Source organism: Balaenoptera musculus, chromosome 17 (assembly GCF_009873245.2).
Source record: "Balaenoptera musculus isolate JJ_BM4_2016_0621 chromosome 17, mBalMus1.pri.v3, whole genome shotgun sequence".
NCBI lineage: Eukaryota > Metazoa > Chordata > Mammalia > Artiodactyla > Balaenopteridae > Balaenoptera > Balaenoptera musculus.
Window position 1 is genome coordinate 10,227,727 of NC_045801.1, and position 17,355 is coordinate 10,245,081.

The following is a 17,355-nucleotide window of genomic DNA, read 5'->3' on the forward strand; positions in this document are numbered from 1 at the left end:
TAATGTTACAAAAACAGCGTGACCATCTCAGAATGAGGCAACTTCCTCATCTTGACTGAAGTTAAGATGTTTAATAAATGCTTCAAAATTTATGTTTTGATGTGGGTATTCTAGTGGGATAAGTGTTAAAATCAAACCATATCAATGACGATTAGATTTCCCTCCTTCTTTCAATGCTGATATCTTTCTGTTAAATTCTGAATTTTTTTTCTTTGAGAAATCAAGGCCTCCTTTGTCAATATTACAAATTTAGCAATAAAAAGCCTCTTTGTCCTAGGATAATAGTTTTCAAACTTGAGGATCACCTGGGGCTCTTGTTTAAAATGCAGGTACCTGCCCATCACTCTGCCCCCAAGATTCTGATTTTGCAAGGGACCTACATTTTGAGAAAACCCTTCTGGGATTCCGTTGTCCTGAGTTGTCACCTTTCTCTGTCCTTGGTGGCACATTAGGACTTGGGCTAGTCACTTGCTTCATGCCTTCAGAGACCAGGTCACGTCAGCAGTTTCCGAGTCCATACTCAAGGCCAACATGGCCTCAGACAGGCCTAGAAGGAATGTCTCCATAAGCCTCCCAATGCTCCCAGGAGGTCAGGCTCGGGGGTCAAAGAGACCTTGGTTCAAATCCCACTTTGGAAATAGATGTGGGTGCAATGGATTAATTTACTGATCATTATTGGATACTGACAAGTTGGTAGCTTTCCATCACTCAGATGGACACCCCGGCACACATGAAAAAGCTTCATTTATTTCACAAGTGTTTGGTCTTTGCTAAAAGACAGAGGAAAGAACATATACTTGATTACTGAGTAGACATGACTTGAACCCAATTCCTGCTAGATACTGGCTGGGTGATGCAGGACAAGGTGTTTGATCTCAGTGAGATGACAATGATCATACTACCTGCCCCTCATTGGATTGTTCTGAAAATTAGATGACACAATACTCATATAATAGATGTTTGAATAAATGCAATAGTTATTGTTTTCCCTTTCCTCCTGATGAATTCTGTGCCAATCCAATTCTGGGTGAGGCTACACCCTCACTTAAAATAAATCTTACACTTCTAGAGCTTCTTTAGAGAAACTACTTCATTAAAAAGGGTGGTGGGAGAGCAGTCTTAACGTGTTTGTATCCCAGGGTACCAGGGTCGTGACTTTCATAAATACAGATTTATATAAGTACATAAAGGTGTGTCCTAAGCAAGTACACACCTATAGGCCATTGATAGTGCTTGCTATGAACCAAGTTCGGTGCTGAAAATTTTCAAAACATTCATTTAATATTACTTTTGTTCCATCAGTAACCACATAAAAACAAGGATTTGTCACACAAGGAAACCTTTAGATAATCCTTTGGCTGAGTACAAGTGGTTCTTATCTCTGTTCAGAATTTCACTCAGTTTTCTCTATCTTTAATAAAGAAAATCAAAGCTAAGTGGAGGCGTAAGAGATTTCAGGAAAAATGTATCACAGACTTTGAAATGTTTCTTCTTCCCATAAACTCCTATTGGAGTTACAGTGAGTAGACTAAAATAATTAAGGAGGAATTTCAGCAAAGCAAAGAAGGCTAGGCAAATGAATGAATAATCTGATGGATTAAGATGTTGGATTCTGGAATTAGGTAATGAGAAAAATGCTTTTGTCTGTTTTCGGAGATGTTCAGAATTTGTTGAAACACACCATTTCTTATTTAGATGCAGAGGAGAGGAACGTGGAACATCGAACCAAGTGGTCTTTGGTGTTCACTCTCATTTATCTGAATTAGACTCTTCCTGATCATTTTCATGACCTTATTTTTAAAAATTCTTTTGAAGGAATTATTCTGTTGTAGGCTCAGGTTACTCTTGAGTTTTACTTCTCTAATAAGGCTCAGAATAATAAGAATATTTAGGCCACCTCCTTCAGGTAAGAAGGACAGACTTCACAGAGACTTAGGGGGAAAAAAAAAATCCATCCCTATTCAAACAGTAGCTAAGTGAGACTCCTTTACATTCTTGATATTACCTTGTAAAATTCCTGCTATTTCTATACCCTCTAGGTAGTCAAATGATATCAAGGGCCATTTCACTTGTATCTTTTCATCAGACCAATTAGCTAGCTCCAGTCCCACAAAGCCAGCATTTTCAGAGTCAGGAATACCAATTTCACCTATAATAATGTAGTGTAGAATGATAGAATTATGATGATTTCAACCTAAAGGTCATCAGCTCAGCCCTTAAAGTAATCCTAGTGTTTCGTGTGTGGATATCACCATCACCTATAACCAGGGGCTTCTAGGCAAGGAATAAAGGAACAGTTATCACTCTCACTGTTGGGGGACTGGGCCAGTCAAGAAAGGAAGAGTCTTTTCTCCCAAGGATGGGAGATTTGGGAGGAGCTGGGAGAATGGTGGGTTGGAAACTTTATGAAGTTCTGCTTGGGAATTCTATGACAATCCATCCCCCTACCAAGGAAGACTATATATTGTCATTATCAAAAATATTTATATAACTTATTATCATTGAGTCTTCTGTCATCTCTGGGATGGCATCCTTCCAGCCTCATTCTTCTGAAGCTGTCCATCTTAAATACATGCTAGCATGACCTTGTTTTACTAAATATGAGGAAATCTACTTTGTTCAAAGGTCAACTTACTTGGGAAGACATATACCAGTGAGACATGCCTCAGATACACCTGTCACTCATAGAATTGTTCTTGAAAATGATTTGATTAGACGCTAGACACCAGGATAGGGAATATATTCTATTTCAAAATATGAAATTATTGAAAATTAGTTCCTAGCTTTTTTATTGCAATTGCTTTTCACCCAAATGGTCTAATTTAAGGGAGCTCTAGCCAGTGCCATTCTCCATAATGCATGAATTCAACAGAACAGACGTTACATTCCTTCGTTCACTCATGCAAAATGAGCAGATTGTCCCAGTTGAGATTCTTCTTTAACAAACATATTAATTTATATTAATGAGAGATGTGCTAGAAAATTATCTTTTTTCAAATTAGATTTATCCAAAGGTGGAATGGGCTCTCAAGTGAGGGGCTGATTTCCCCCATCACACTCAGGCAGGTGTTAATGGCTCATTTCTGAGAGGTTTTAGTGAGTGAAATCAGCATTACAAAGAGCTGGACCAAGGTGACAGACAAAATCCATTTCACCTATAAAATTTTTCAATCCACATACACACTTGAAACAAAGACCAGAATCTTTGTAGTTTGGACAATTAACTAGATTATTGCTATGGTTAGAAGCATCCTCTACATCTGGTAGGGATGTAAGAATTTAGTCAGTACCTTTTAGCTCATAGTCAAAGAGGAGGATCTAGCAGAGTGGGGTGATTTCCCTCCAACCCACCTAGGAAGATTTTCCGGGCATGCCTCAGGCAAAGAAACATAGCAAATTAGAAGCTCTGTCCATCACCTCTGCAAGCTAGCTTCCCTGGTCACACCTCTGTGGATGAACAATCTAGAATGGGCTTTACCTTGTGTGATCACACTTGGGGTTCCAGGCTTCCTTTTGACAGATCTAGGAACCCACAGATCCTCATGGCTCTGAGTTCATTTATGAATATGCCTTTCAAGAGCATGCAGGGCCGACATCCACAGACATGAACAAAATGGAACACAAGTTCTTCCTGCTCCACTTCTTTAGAAGGGAACCCAAGTCTCAACCTGATCAAATCAAGTAGGAATATTCATTTTAAAAACAATTTTTTTATTATTTGAAGGCGGTGGTCCCTCTTATTCTGTTGCATTTAATAAAATCCACTGTATCTTTTATTTTCTTCCCTGTTATTTGTTCACTCCTCTAGGCCTTAAGAAAAGGGTTCTTTACATTGCATTGCTTTGTGCTGAGGAGCCATTCATTAGTCATGAAAATGCAGCAGTGCCAATTTATTAAACTAATTTGTGGGCTGGTTATATGAGGTCCATTCTTTGCCCAGATCATGTTTCACCTTCATTCTAATGAAGATTTACACAGACTCAAATTTTTAACCCATTTTCTTTCTTTGTACTGTAAACCACATCACTGAAATATAACAAGACACATGATCATGCACCTTGTGAAGATGATTTTACCTTGAAAATAGCAAAGTGGCAGCAGTTAGTGCAGCCAATGAGACCTTGCACTTTCTGGATTCCCTCCTTACAATCCGTGAGGTCCTACTTGAGTTCCTCAATTATTCTAATCTTCAGAGTCATTATCTGCAAAATGGCGATATGATAAATGGGATCTTCTTTAAAGTGCTGTTATGATAATTAAATGAGATCATCCACATAAAGCATGTAGCATATTGCTTACCTTGCACTAGATAATACTCATTATTACTCAATTTGTTACACTAGATTTTGACCATTTCCTGAATCAACCAAAGCCTTACAGATTGAAAAGTAATAATACAGTTGTTCCTCTGTATCAGCAGGGCCTTGATTCCAGGACCCCCCCCTCGTAGATACCAAAATCCACAGACACTCAAATCCCTTATATACAATGGCATAGTATTTGCATATAATCTACACACATCCTCTCATATACTTAAAATAATCTCTAACTTACTTGTAATACCTAGTACAATATAAATGCTATGTTAATAGTTGCAAATGCAGTGTAAGTACTATGCAAATAGGTGCCGGTGAGTGGCAAGTTCAAGTTTTGATTTGGGGAACTTTCTGGAGTTTTTTTTCATGAATATTTTTGATTTGTGGTTGGTTGAATCTGATGTGGAACCCCTGGATACAGAGGGCTGACTATAATCAAAATTCTAATCTAAGCTCTCAAAGGAAGCATTTGTAATTTGTTCCAAGTGGCACGGTCTTTTTAATTGGTATTAATCCCATTTATAGTTGGCTCAGTTACTGTCTTCAGGCATTTCCTGCCCAAAGACACTGATCTAGGAGCCAGGAGATGTGGCTTATTGTCTGAACTTTGCCACCAACCACCTAATTGACTTTGACCAGCTCTTTCCCCTATCTGATTCTCAAGTTCCTCATTTGTAACATATACAGTTGCCAAGTCCTCTTACAGACCAAGGACTCAATGAATTATAAGGGCCCACTGGTCATTTCCAAGGACAGCTTTCCTAAAGGTCCCTGGAGAAGGGAGAATTCCACCTATTGATGGAGGATCTTTTAGGAAGAAAGGGAAGGAATAAGGGCAAAGTCTTTTCCTAAAACAAAAGACTGCATACGAGATTATAATTCCCCTTTGAAGAATCTTTTCTAATTTGATGGACCAATCAGTCAGCAACACTTTGGGGGACCCTACTGAGTACAAGGTATAATTTTGTACAGAGAAATAGAGGACAGCATTCTAGAAAGCAACACTGCGGTTAAAAAGCAGGCTTCAAAATGGTAACAAGTATAGCAATAAAATATGTATAATTAATTGATTATAGTAAACACTTATGTAAGGTTACCATGTGCTCTAAGCATTGCTCTAAGCACTTTGCATATATTAACTCATTTCATCCTCCCAGCAACCCATACGAGATAGTTTTTATTATTATCCCCTTTTTCTGGATGAGGCAACTGTGGCACAGAAAATTTAGTAAATTTGTCCAAGGTACATAGCTAGTAAGTGTTGGAGCTGGTATTCACATCCAGGTCGTCTAGCTCTAGATTAGTCCATGCTCACCACTAAGGTAGAAAAGAATATGTGGCGCCAAGTGAGGACAGAACAGAGACCAGATAAAGAGTGTGCCTATGGCAGGAAGAAGAATACGTGTAACTTAATATAGCTGTGAACCAGAGTGATCAGCTCTTCACAAGTCAAGAGGAAGTGAAATGAATCATCACTCAATCTCATCCTGAGCCAGTTAGGAACGTTCTTTCCATAGTTCTGTCTCCTTACATTTCCAAAGTACACTCCATTATGAAACCCAGTATTTTATATTTGCTTGGTTTCATCTTCACAAATATTCCTTTCTGTGACTGTGCTAGGCACTGGAGTTCAAACCTGAAAATAATAGAATTTATTATTAAATTCTAGCATAATAAAATACAGTAAAATGGAAGAGCACTGCAAAACCTATGAATTGTATTCATTCCCCCATTTGATAGATAAGAAAAGTGAGGTTAAAAGGAATTGGCTTTGCTCACAGTGAAACACTGACTAGTGGAAGATCTGGAGGTACAGCAGATACTTTGTCACCAACCAGCTTGACTTCTGAAGGAAGTGAACAACATGAAACCAGATGCAACTTTAGTCTGGACAAATGATGATTATGTGACATTTTTTTTAAGTCATCAGTTAAAACATTCAGGAAAGGAGTCAGGACTCAGGCTTGGAATCGATAGGAGAAAAACCTTCCCACAGTGAGAAAGAGCCCAAAATGGAAAGGAATCCTTTTGCAAAGGAATGAGCTCTTAGGCGCTAGGAGTATTCAAGTTGAGGGTGTTTGAAACCCTAGGATGCCCTGCCCCAGCTCGGAGAAAAGAACCCCACTGCCACCAACAAAGCAGAAAAGGTCATCTGCTGATAATCAGCAGGCATTTGAGTAGTCCTCAAGGATGTCATGGAAAGGCAATGTTATAGGTAATGGTCCAACATGACTCCAAGATGCTGTGATGATGGTAGTGATGAGGAGTTGATGAGGAGGGTGATAAAGATGAAGATGATGAAAAGGAGCAAGAGAGAGATTAGGTACATGAAAAATTATTATCGTTGTTCTTAAAATCTCATTATTAAATCTATATAACCAAGCTGGTTTGAAAGCAGACAGCCAACAAAGAATAATTAGATCTTGTGCAATCGGTTGTTAGAAGGAATTCAGACATTTATCTTTCTTTGAATTAACTGCTTTGTGGCTCCTTCATTTATCTTCAAACTGGTATGTGTGTGTCTCTCTGATGGTGCCCTGTTCTTAGGTAGGGCTCTTGAAAACTATCAGTAACATGGATTTTCTGTAGCTTTATCAGGAGTGAAGATGGCTACAGTGATTTTTCAGGGGCATGTTCCCCTCTAGATATGGAGCAGGTTGTCAGCAAACAGGCAGAGGCCTCAACACCAGGGAGTAGACAAAGCATTGCCCTAAGACAGCAATGAATGTGCAGTTTCTGAGCGGCACTGTGCTTCCCCCATGGATCTCACCAGCTACCTGTCATTGCCACTGTCCACATCACAGCCATGACATTGATCAGTGAGTTCAGTCTAAAACCCAGACCACACCAAGAAGTAGGCAAGAGAATAAAAATCATGTAACCATTGACTATGACTCCCATATCAACAAGTTGGACTAATTTTGTTTCATTGACCTGACCAAAGCCTTCTCTTGGTATTAGGGACATAGACCCTGAGATGTTGGGATAGCTCTGTTTACTGGCTTCCTTTATCAAATAACCGTGAAATTCAAATCTGGGATCATATAGTTCCAAAGCCGTTGCTTAGCTTTCTGTTCTCACCCCCAAAAATGCTCTGTACTGTGTGATCTATGGCAAGTTACTAGACCTCTCTGGCATTAAAGTAAAAAGAAGGACTTGGTTTAGGTTCATTTTAAGATCTTTTTCAGCTTTAAAAATTCTTTCTTCTTCTGAAGGAATTGAATTATTCCTCAGTGACTAGAAGATGGTTCAGAAAACTAGGCAGGACTAAGGCAAGTATATACACATTCAGTGCTGACCTTCCAGAAGCTTTTAAGGCTGGACAACGAAATTACTGAGTACTCTGGATAATCAAAATAAAGTTACCACCATTCCCCGGGGCCACCTTGAGCAGACAACAGAAGGGCAGTCAAGCCTATTGGTCGATCAGTTTTGTTTTCTCTTGTGCAAAATGAAACAGCTGCCCTTGCTGGAGATTTCTTTGGCTGTTTTCTATTCTAAGATTCCATGAATTTATTTTTTCAGTAGTTTTTATGAAAAGAGAGGCAGACTCTCTGGTCAAAAATTTCCCTGTGTCCACAAGAGCAAGATCCTTAAATGACTTAACGTTTACTCATGAAGAATGTCAGTGTGAATTTGATTTGCTGTGTATATGGATGTGTGCTCTTCTGTTTTGTTAAAGTGATGTTAGTTGGGAGGGAGGAGGAGAACTGGTTTATAAGCTTATGCAAAGTCCCTCTCACGTTCCCCTTTACTATGAAGGGAATCGTATTCACCCCCGGGCTCTCACTGGAAGGTTGGTGGGAGGGATGGAGATAATGCTCTGTGAAGGTTTTATTAGTAATTCATTCTCCTTTTTTTTTTTTTTAATTACAGTATTCTCAAATGAGGGACGAAGTATTCAAATCAAACTTGGTCTGTGCGTTTATCGTTCTTCTATTTATCACGGCAATACAAAGTTTGCTTCCTTCCTCAAGGTAAATATGAAGGGACTAAGTTATCAGATGAAATGTCTTTGTGAGCTGATGGGCCCTCACCTGGAGCTAACCGCTGACCTTTTCAAGGGATCAGAATTTACAATAACGGGATCCAGGATTCATAGCAAAATATTTGACAGTATCAGAGTCTGATCTGGTTGTCTTACGCTGCATAATAATCTCATGACTCTACCAAGGCAAGAGCTTTTTCCCAATCTTAATAAAAACAACAACCAAAATCAACATAGGCCTCCCTTTTATTTGACATTGCACCCATGAATGCAGAAAGTAAGTGTAAGTCCCTCCATCACCATTAACTTGTCCCTTTGTTAATTACCTCTTTGTTGTTCATAGATACAGGATCATAGCTTCCAAGGTCAGCAAAATTGGCACTCTAATAATACTACAAACAAATATATGTGGCCAGTCCCTGATCCAAATTCTTTATATACAGTGACACACCTAATTCTCATGGCAACCCTATGAGGTAGGTGCTGTCATTATCCCCACTTGAAAGAGGAGAGAACTGAGGCCCAGATTAATGAAATAAGTTGCCCAGGGTCTCACAGCTGAAAAATGTTACAGCCTGGATTCAGACCCAGGAAGTCTAGCTCCACAGCCTGGACTCTAAAGACTCTATTAGACACAGACTTTTATTATACAGGTTATAGGTGCCAGAGCCAGCATTTAAATCTAGTTCTGGATTAGTCCAATGACCATGTGTTTTCCTCTCTCCTGCACTGTAAAGTAACCCTTGCCTCTTTTCTCAGATAAATTCTCCCTAAACTAACCAGGAGTTTCTCCCTTTCGTGTGGTTAAAAATAACATCAACAAATATTAGTTAAATGTCTAATACAGGCAAAGCAACTTGCTAGCCCTTGAGGATGGTATAATTTTGCAAGAGGAAGTCTGCATCTTCTAAGATATAATTTAGTGGGAGAGAGAGAGACGTTAATAATGGCTTCCAGTTACTGAGCATTTATTATATGCCAGGAAAGTGCTAAATCCTTTGCACAGATTGTCTCAATAAAGCCTCAAAAATAACCAATAAGTAAGGCAGCATTCTAATCCCCATCTATATAATGACTGAGCTGGGATTTGAACACAGAGACAGTCTGTGCTTTTAATTACTTAACTGCTTTGTGCCAACATCGGTGATTCATTCTGCCTTGGTGGTTTAAAGAAAGTTGGCAGAAGGGGTGATGCTTTGAGCTGAGTAGGATGAGGGAGAAAGAGTGGAAGAGTGTTCCCAGCTTAGGAAACAGTGCAGGCAAAAGCACAGAGGTGTGAACGACCTCGTGTTTGTAGCACGGTGAGTAAATGGAAGACTCAAGGGTCAAGCATTTGTGCAAGGATGTGGTGGGTGCCATGGCTGAAAAGGGAGATGACCAGCAGGAGTGCAACGTCCACATGCTCTGGTAAGGAATTTAGAATTGAATCTGGGGGCAGGAAGGAGACCTGGAAGGAGACCCTGAAGGTTTTTGAGGAAGGTTGTAACATGATTCTGTGAAGGAAAGACGTTCAGGTTAACTAACAATCAGGGAATGGCAATGCTTGACCTTTTCCAGATTGGCAGGGATGTAAGGAGAAAAGGGATTCAGGGAAGATGGTGGTAGAAGTAGTACATTTCTGAATTTCTCAGAATTCCCACATATCTGAGCAACTGCATAAAACCAAAAACCTCAAGGACCGTATTTACAACAAAAATAGGTGATGTGGTAAACCCATAAATTTAAAAATGGGAATGACAATCTCCCAAGAGCCCCAAGACTGGATGTGATATCAGCATCTGTGTGGGAGGAATTGGAAAGAAACAAGTAGGCATCTGTCATATCTGGGAAGAAAAGAGCCCCAGTATCGCCAACAGATATTCACTGGGAAGTGCCATGGGCCAAATTGCAAAAGCAATTGAAAGTGGGAGGGGGTTTGCCCAATCCAACGTCAGGTGAGCGCAAAGGTCTGCAGTTAAGGTCCAAAGAGCTAGAATTGTCAGACACTATGAACTCCCAAAACTGACCAGTCAAATCTCCCTCCCAGCATAGGGCCCTGGAAGGAACTGTATGAATAGGATCAAAATTAGTCACAGTAGGGTTATAATGAAGAAAGAACGGTCCAAGTAAAAGTGGAAAGGGAATCTAGCCATCATGTTTTGAATACTATGTGAAAACAACTAAAGAAGTCTCTGTGGAGTTAAAACATAAACTATCCCAAACAACACCTCTTTATAAATGTTCAACCAAGTTAATTTTACACAAAAATTAGCAACGAAATGTATTGATGACAATCCCATAATAACTTATTATAAGAAAAACAAGAATTAAAAGTAGATTAATATCCTGATAGGCAATGAAAGCACTCCAAAAAGACATGCCTACAACATATAACAAAACATTAACCTACTATTTCAAAAAGAACTGAAACCCTTAATGTGATTTAAGACATCAAATGACAGCCTAAATCAGAATTAGAAAAAACTTAGCAATTTGGGAAGAGTGTTCAAAAAGGAAATAAAAATAAAAGAAAGATACATTTCAGAAATGAAGACTTAATACGAGGGAACATAGGGCACATAAACATAGCACATAATGCCTTAAGAGAAATAGAAGGTGGAAAAGAAGAATATTTTAAAGTCAAAAAGGAGATTTAAAGGATTGGCAAAGCCCCATGCCCCACACCTGCTCCCCACAACAGCAATCCAGTATATTATTTGCGGGCTGTGGCTGAAAGAATTGCAAGACCCAGATTCTTTCTCAGTATTTAGGGGAGTTCGGTTCAAACACAAGGAAACAAGAAGGACTGGAGTCATTGGTGCATACAGGTACTGCAAACACCAAGCATAGCCCAACCTCTAGCCAGATTAATATATTTATAAATCCTCACAGTAAAGGTGTATTCACCTCAGTTTCTATTACCTGATACAATATAACCAGTTTTCAACAGAAAATTACAAGTCGTGTCAAAAGGGAAGAAGAGACAAAGCAATCATCAGAACTAGACTCGAGTTATGACACAGCTGTTGAAATTATCAGAAAGAGAATTTGAAATAACTGTTATTACCATATCAAGTGTTCCAACGGGAAAAGTAGACACCATGCAAGAAAAGATGGGCAATATATTCCAACCCAATAGTTGGAAACTCTAAGAAAAAGTCAAAAAGAAATGCTAGAACTCAAAAACACCATAATAGAAATAACAAATGCCTTTGATGGGCACATCAGTAGACTGAACAAGGCCAAGGAAAGAATCAGTGAGCTTGCATATAGGTCAATAGAAACTTCCCAAATTGAAATGCAAAGAGAAAAATGAAATTAAAAAAAGTAAAGATCAAAGCATTCAAGAACTCTGGGACAATTCCAAAAGGTGTAACTTATGCATAATTGGAATACCAGAAGGAGATAAAAGGAGAGCTGAGCAGAAAACATCTTTGAAGTAATAATGTCTGAAGATTTTCTAAAATTAATGACAGACACCAAACCACAGAACCAGAAACCTCAGGGAACACTAGGCAGGATAAACACAATAAATAAATAACCAAACAAATAAATAACACACTTAAGTATGTCATATTCAAATTGCAGAAAACCAAAGACAAAGTCTTAACGGAAGACACAGTGCGGGGCTGTGTGGGGAGGGGGTTACTACTTACCTACAGAGGAACAGGAAGAAGTACACGGTGCTTCTCATCAGAAACTCTGCAAGCAAGAAGAGAACGGAGCTGGAGCCACCAACCTAGAAGTCTGTATGCTTCAAAAGCAAAAGAGAAATGAAAACTTTATCAGACAAATAAAAATGGCATTTCCAGATGACCTTCCCTGTAAGAAATGTTTAAAAAAAAAATAGTTCTTCAAACAGAAGGAAAATGATGTAGGTCAGAAACTTGCTCTACGCAGAGAAAGGAAGAGCATCAGAGAAGGAATAATGAAGTTAAATAAAATGTTTTTTTCATATTCTTAATTGATCTAAAAGATAACTGTTTAAAGTAACAATACATGTAGTGGTTATACATATGGATGAGTGAAATGAATGACAGCAGCGTCAATAAGGCATGTGAGGGAGGAATTGAGGATGCTTTGTTTTCAGGTACCCCCTTTACGCATGAAGTGCTACAGTATAATTTGAAGGTAGACCTAGATTAATTTCAAAAGCGTATTGTCAACTCTAGGGCAAACACTAAAAAAATTTTAAAACAAATAAAAATGATATGCTAAGAAAGGAAACAAAATGGAATCATATGAAATGCTCAATTAAAATCAGAGAGCATGCAAAGGGAGGGAGGATATTATTTGGGGAGTGAGGAAGAAGAGTATTATTGCATAGACGAAGCCCAGGAGATGTTTTTAGGCTCGTGAAACTATTCAGGATGACACTGTAATGGTGTACACATGATACTATGCATTTGTAAAATCCCATAGAACTTTACAGCACAAAGAATGAAAACCTTAATGTGTACAAATGTTTTAAAATTGCTTACGAGTTCAGGGAAACCCATGATGAAATCAGACTGTGAAAAAGAACGTAACTGTATTAAAAGTGTGAAACAACCTCCCCAAAGGGGTTGGGGAGAAAAGGTGGTTCCTAAGTAGCTTTGGAGATGTGTGGACTCTTGAGGACTAAATGCAAAAAGAACTGCACAGTAACACTGCTTTAGCTGATAAAGGTGTTTCTCATGGAGCTATGTGTGAACAACCTGAACCACAGTATATGTGCGCTATAATTGAACAGTTAAGTAAATGGATGGAAGACTGTGGGAGTCAAGTTTCTCACTGTTGACAGAGAAGGTTACAGATAAGCAAGGAGAAAACACTAGAATGATCCATATGATAAAGGATTAGAGTTGGAGACATTAGTATGAATTTGTTTAGCTCACTATAGATATAGTTAGATATAGGCTGTCTGTGTAAACACAGATATGTTTATCGACACAGATTAGAATACACATATGTGTGTCCTTGCTCTGTCAGCAGAGAACGCCCAGGAGCAATGATGTCTCAGTAGTAACGCCACATCAAGCCATGAGCACAGCCCTGATCTTGATTTCTAATATCCATGCCCAATATGAGGAACCAGGGCTCCTTGGAGAGCTGGCTGATTCTAAGTCTGGGGTAGTAAATATACAAGAGGATCCTGGAACATCATTTAGGGCCAGAAAAGAAGGAAATATTAAAACATACACACACATGGAAGTATGTCAAAGGGACACAGGGAAAGCTCCCTAGAACCAGAGCTGGAACAACTTGAGCAAGATAATAAATAAAATAGTATTGGATTATAACCCAAAATATAAAATAAATATCCATAGGTTCACTGATGTAAATAAATGGTTGAATGAATAAGTAAAAGGTGAAGAACAGACAGATTTCCCATGGGGAAAAATCCAAGTAATTTATGTAGATACTGTGTGCTCAGTGAGGTGGAACTTAAGCCCCTCTCCTCAAGTATGGCTCTGCTGGAGGCGACTTCCACAGCGTGGGTGGCGGGGCATATGGAGAAGCCTGATACACGCTACCCCAGCCAGCTGATAAAGGTTCACGTCAGCAGCGATGTCATGTTGAGCTCTGTGGGCTTCCTCCCCAAAACCCATAACCTAATCACGAGGAAACATCAGACACATCCCAACTGAAAGACATTCTACAACGTATCTGACCAGTACTCCTCAAAACGGTCAAGGTCATTTAAAACAAAGGAAGTCAGAAAGAGAAAAACAAATACCGTATGCTAACACATATATGTGGAATCTAAAAAAAATGGTTCTGAAGAACCTAGGGGCAGGACAGGAATAAAGACGCAGACGTAGAGAATGGACTTGAGGACACGAGGAGAGGGAAGGGTAAGCTGGGATGAAGTGAGAGAGTGGCATGGACATATATACACTATCAAATGTAAAATAGATAGCTAGTGGGAAGCAGCCGCATAGCACAGGGAGATCAGCTTGGTGCTTTGTGACTACCTAGAGGGGTGGGTTAGGGAGGATGGGAGGGAAACGCAGAGGGAGGAGATTTGGGGATATATGTATATGTATAACTGATTCACTTTGTTATACAGCAGAAACAAACACACCATTGTAAAGCAATTATACTCCAATAAAGATGTTAAAAAATAAAAAATAAAGTAAAACGAAGTCTGAGAAACTTTCACAGCAAGAAGAGCTTAAGAAGACATGAGAACTAGAAGGAAGATGGTATCCTGGATTGGAGATATAAATATGGGAAATCCTAGAAAGAATTTCCAAATCAGTATAAGTATATGTGAGCATAACTAGGGGCCAGATTGTGGTCTGGAAGTAACATATCACAGTTGGTTTTTTTGTTTTTTTAATTATGGAGATATGTTTGATTCTACGGCTGGGACAGGAAATGTGCAAGATAAGCCTGGAACCTCTTGTCCTACTAGAATGCAAAGAAGCCATCATGTTTCTTAGTACCTCTAAAGGACTCAGAAACTGCATTGAAGAAGCTTCCACTGTCCAAAGATGGAATAATTTTAGCCCCAGTGTGGATCATTGTTAAAACAGTCAATCAAAAACCAGCAAATATTTTACACTTTATGAGTTTATAATGACATTTTTAAGGGTTGATAACCTTTGGTGGATGATAGGGAACTGATCTGTTGTATTGCAAACTAGTGAAAAAAGGGAAAGAAACAATTTTTTTTTTCTGTCTTTCCTGCATGAACTGCAAGATCAGGTGAGTGGAAACATCATAAAATTATTCAAGCTAATACAATTTAAAGAAATTATAGAATTAAAATATCACCATTTTCCAACTCTCAATGAATTAATGGATCTAGGAGTTGACAGCACAAAAAGGAAAGACAAATGTATGTCCTGATGGAAGAACACAAGTCTGTAGTCTTATCAAAGGGGCCAAACCTGTGTGACCAGGAATCCAGTTCCCAATTTGCAAGAATCACAGGGGACAGAAGATATTGAATGAGTGTACAAAAGTAAAATCCAGGATAAACAACAAGGTCCTACTATATAGCACATGGAACTATATTCAATACCCTGTGATAAACCAAAATGGAAAAGAATATGAAGAAGTATATATAGATATATATAACTGAATTACTTTGCTGTACAGCAGAAATTAACACAACATTGTAAATCAACTATACTTCAATAAAATAAATTAAAAGAAAAAAAATAAAATCCAGACAGTGGGAAAGACTACAGGTCAAGGGCACATACTCTTCAATAAATAAATTGTAAGGCATGAGATAAAGAGAGAACCTGTAGATTTTTTCTAAAGACTTAGAAGACAAATCAAACTTAGCAAAAAATGGGCAAGACTAAACTGTAGTGTCTAAAGTGGATGATAAAACTATAAAGAAATGGGAAGTGATTAACGGGATGGGAGAGAGGATTATGGCTGGAGCAGGGGACGTGGACGGACCTTCGGAATGCCCCGCAAAGTTCTGTTTCGTAAACTGAGTGACCTTTATTAAGGCAGACACTTTAAAATAACTAATTAAGTGATACTTATGTGCTTTTCTGTGTTTATGGTTCATTTTACAATTTTTTAAAAATAGTTTTAAATGAGAGAGAGAAGGAAGGACCAGGTACCTCTTCCAAATGGGGCTGGGGAAACCTTGCCTATTGTGAGCCAGATCTGTTCTAGATGCTGGGGTTATGTCACTGAACAAAGAATGCAAAAAACGAGACAAAGACAAAACAACAACAACAAGAAAAAAAAAACCCTTCCCTTCTGAGCCTTATAATCTAGTGGAAGGAGACAAATAATTTAAATATATGCGTATGTCTAGATGTATATATATGCTTTAAATGTAGCTACTTATATGCTATGTATGTAGATACATATGTAGATATGTCTATGGTATGCATGTAGATATGTCTATGGTATGCATGTAGATATGTATATGCTATGCATGTAGATTTGTATATGCTATGGCAATGAATAAATCAGGACAGGGTACCAGGGAATGCCACAGGAGAATGGGTTTCCTGGCAACCCAAGAGCCACGTGCGGACTAGGGTCCTGGGAAAAAGGATGGTCTCAGGGTGGTAAGCTGTCAGTGTTTGTAGGGTCTTCCCAGATCTACCGAAACTTCCTTGACTCCCCTCTTCACTCCTGCCAGTGAGGATGTGGATGTGGTCATAGCTGGTGCACGCTTCCCTCTGGACTCCGGGAGCACAGGGCGTTGACACTCCCAGCAAACATCCTGTGAGCACTTACCATGTGCCTGTCTGTGCTGGGCACTGGGGCCACACAGCCACAGTCCCTGGTGTCATACAGCTTCCAGTCTGTGCTGGGCACTGGGGCCACACAGCCACAGTCCCTGGTGTCATACAGCTTCCAGTCTACTCGGGGGAAAGAAATGAGTTGAACAACTATGATATAGTGCTTCCACTCAGGATGGGGAAAGGGTGGCGCGGGCTGTGTAGGAGTGCGGTGAGGTGGAGGGGTCAGGGCAGCTTTCCCAGAGGAGGTGACACTGACACCTAAGCCACCTCCTGAAGGACCGTCCCGGTTATGGGAGAGGACTGAGAAGGAGGGGAGTGGGAAGGGCTGGAAACTTGGTGTTTTGGAGGTGAGGGGTGTGTAAGCCTTGTGGAGGATTTGTGACCTGCTGGCAGAGAAGACTTCACTGAAGCATTTTAATCCAAGAAGTGACATGATGATTGGATTTGTGTTTAGAGGGGTCTCACTGGACGATGATAGGAGGGGATCAGGTGTGGACCTGGGAAGACCATCTGGGAGGGAATTGCAAAACTCCAGGCGGCAAATAATAGGGACAAGATAGTGGCAGTGGAGTGAACCAGAGAGGACGAATTTGCTCGGTATTTAAGATGGAGGGGTGACAGTTCCCAGGACTGACCGGGTGCGGGGGATGAGACAGGAGGAGGGAGCCCAGGATGGACCTGAGGATCTGGACTTGGCACGGGGACAGAAGAAGGGGTCCCAGCCCCCTTCCCAGGAGGGGTGACCAAGGAAGGTGAGCCACCTTGATGCCCAATTCCTGGGTTCGGGGGAAGAGATCTGGAACCTCGCCTGGCAGCCGCCTTGACGGAGTCCCTCTGACTATGGGGTACAAGCTGAAGCCAG

The 17,355-nt window shown here is 39.8% G+C and overlaps 1 protein-coding gene across 3 annotated transcripts in view; it reads left to right on the forward strand.

Moving 5' to 3' along the window:
- ADCY8 (adenylate cyclase 8) overlaps positions 1 to 17,355 on the forward strand; it is a 224,915-nt gene that overhangs the window by 141,533 nt on the left and 66,027 nt on the right. For all 3 annotated transcript variants that reach the window (XM_036830371.1, XM_036830369.1, XM_036830370.1), the window contains one exon: positions 8,193 to 8,293. In XM_036830371.1, coding sequence (XP_036686266.1) covers positions 8,193 to 8,293 — 101 coding nt within the window. The remainder of the gene's footprint in view (positions 1 to 8,192; positions 8,294 to 17,355) is intronic.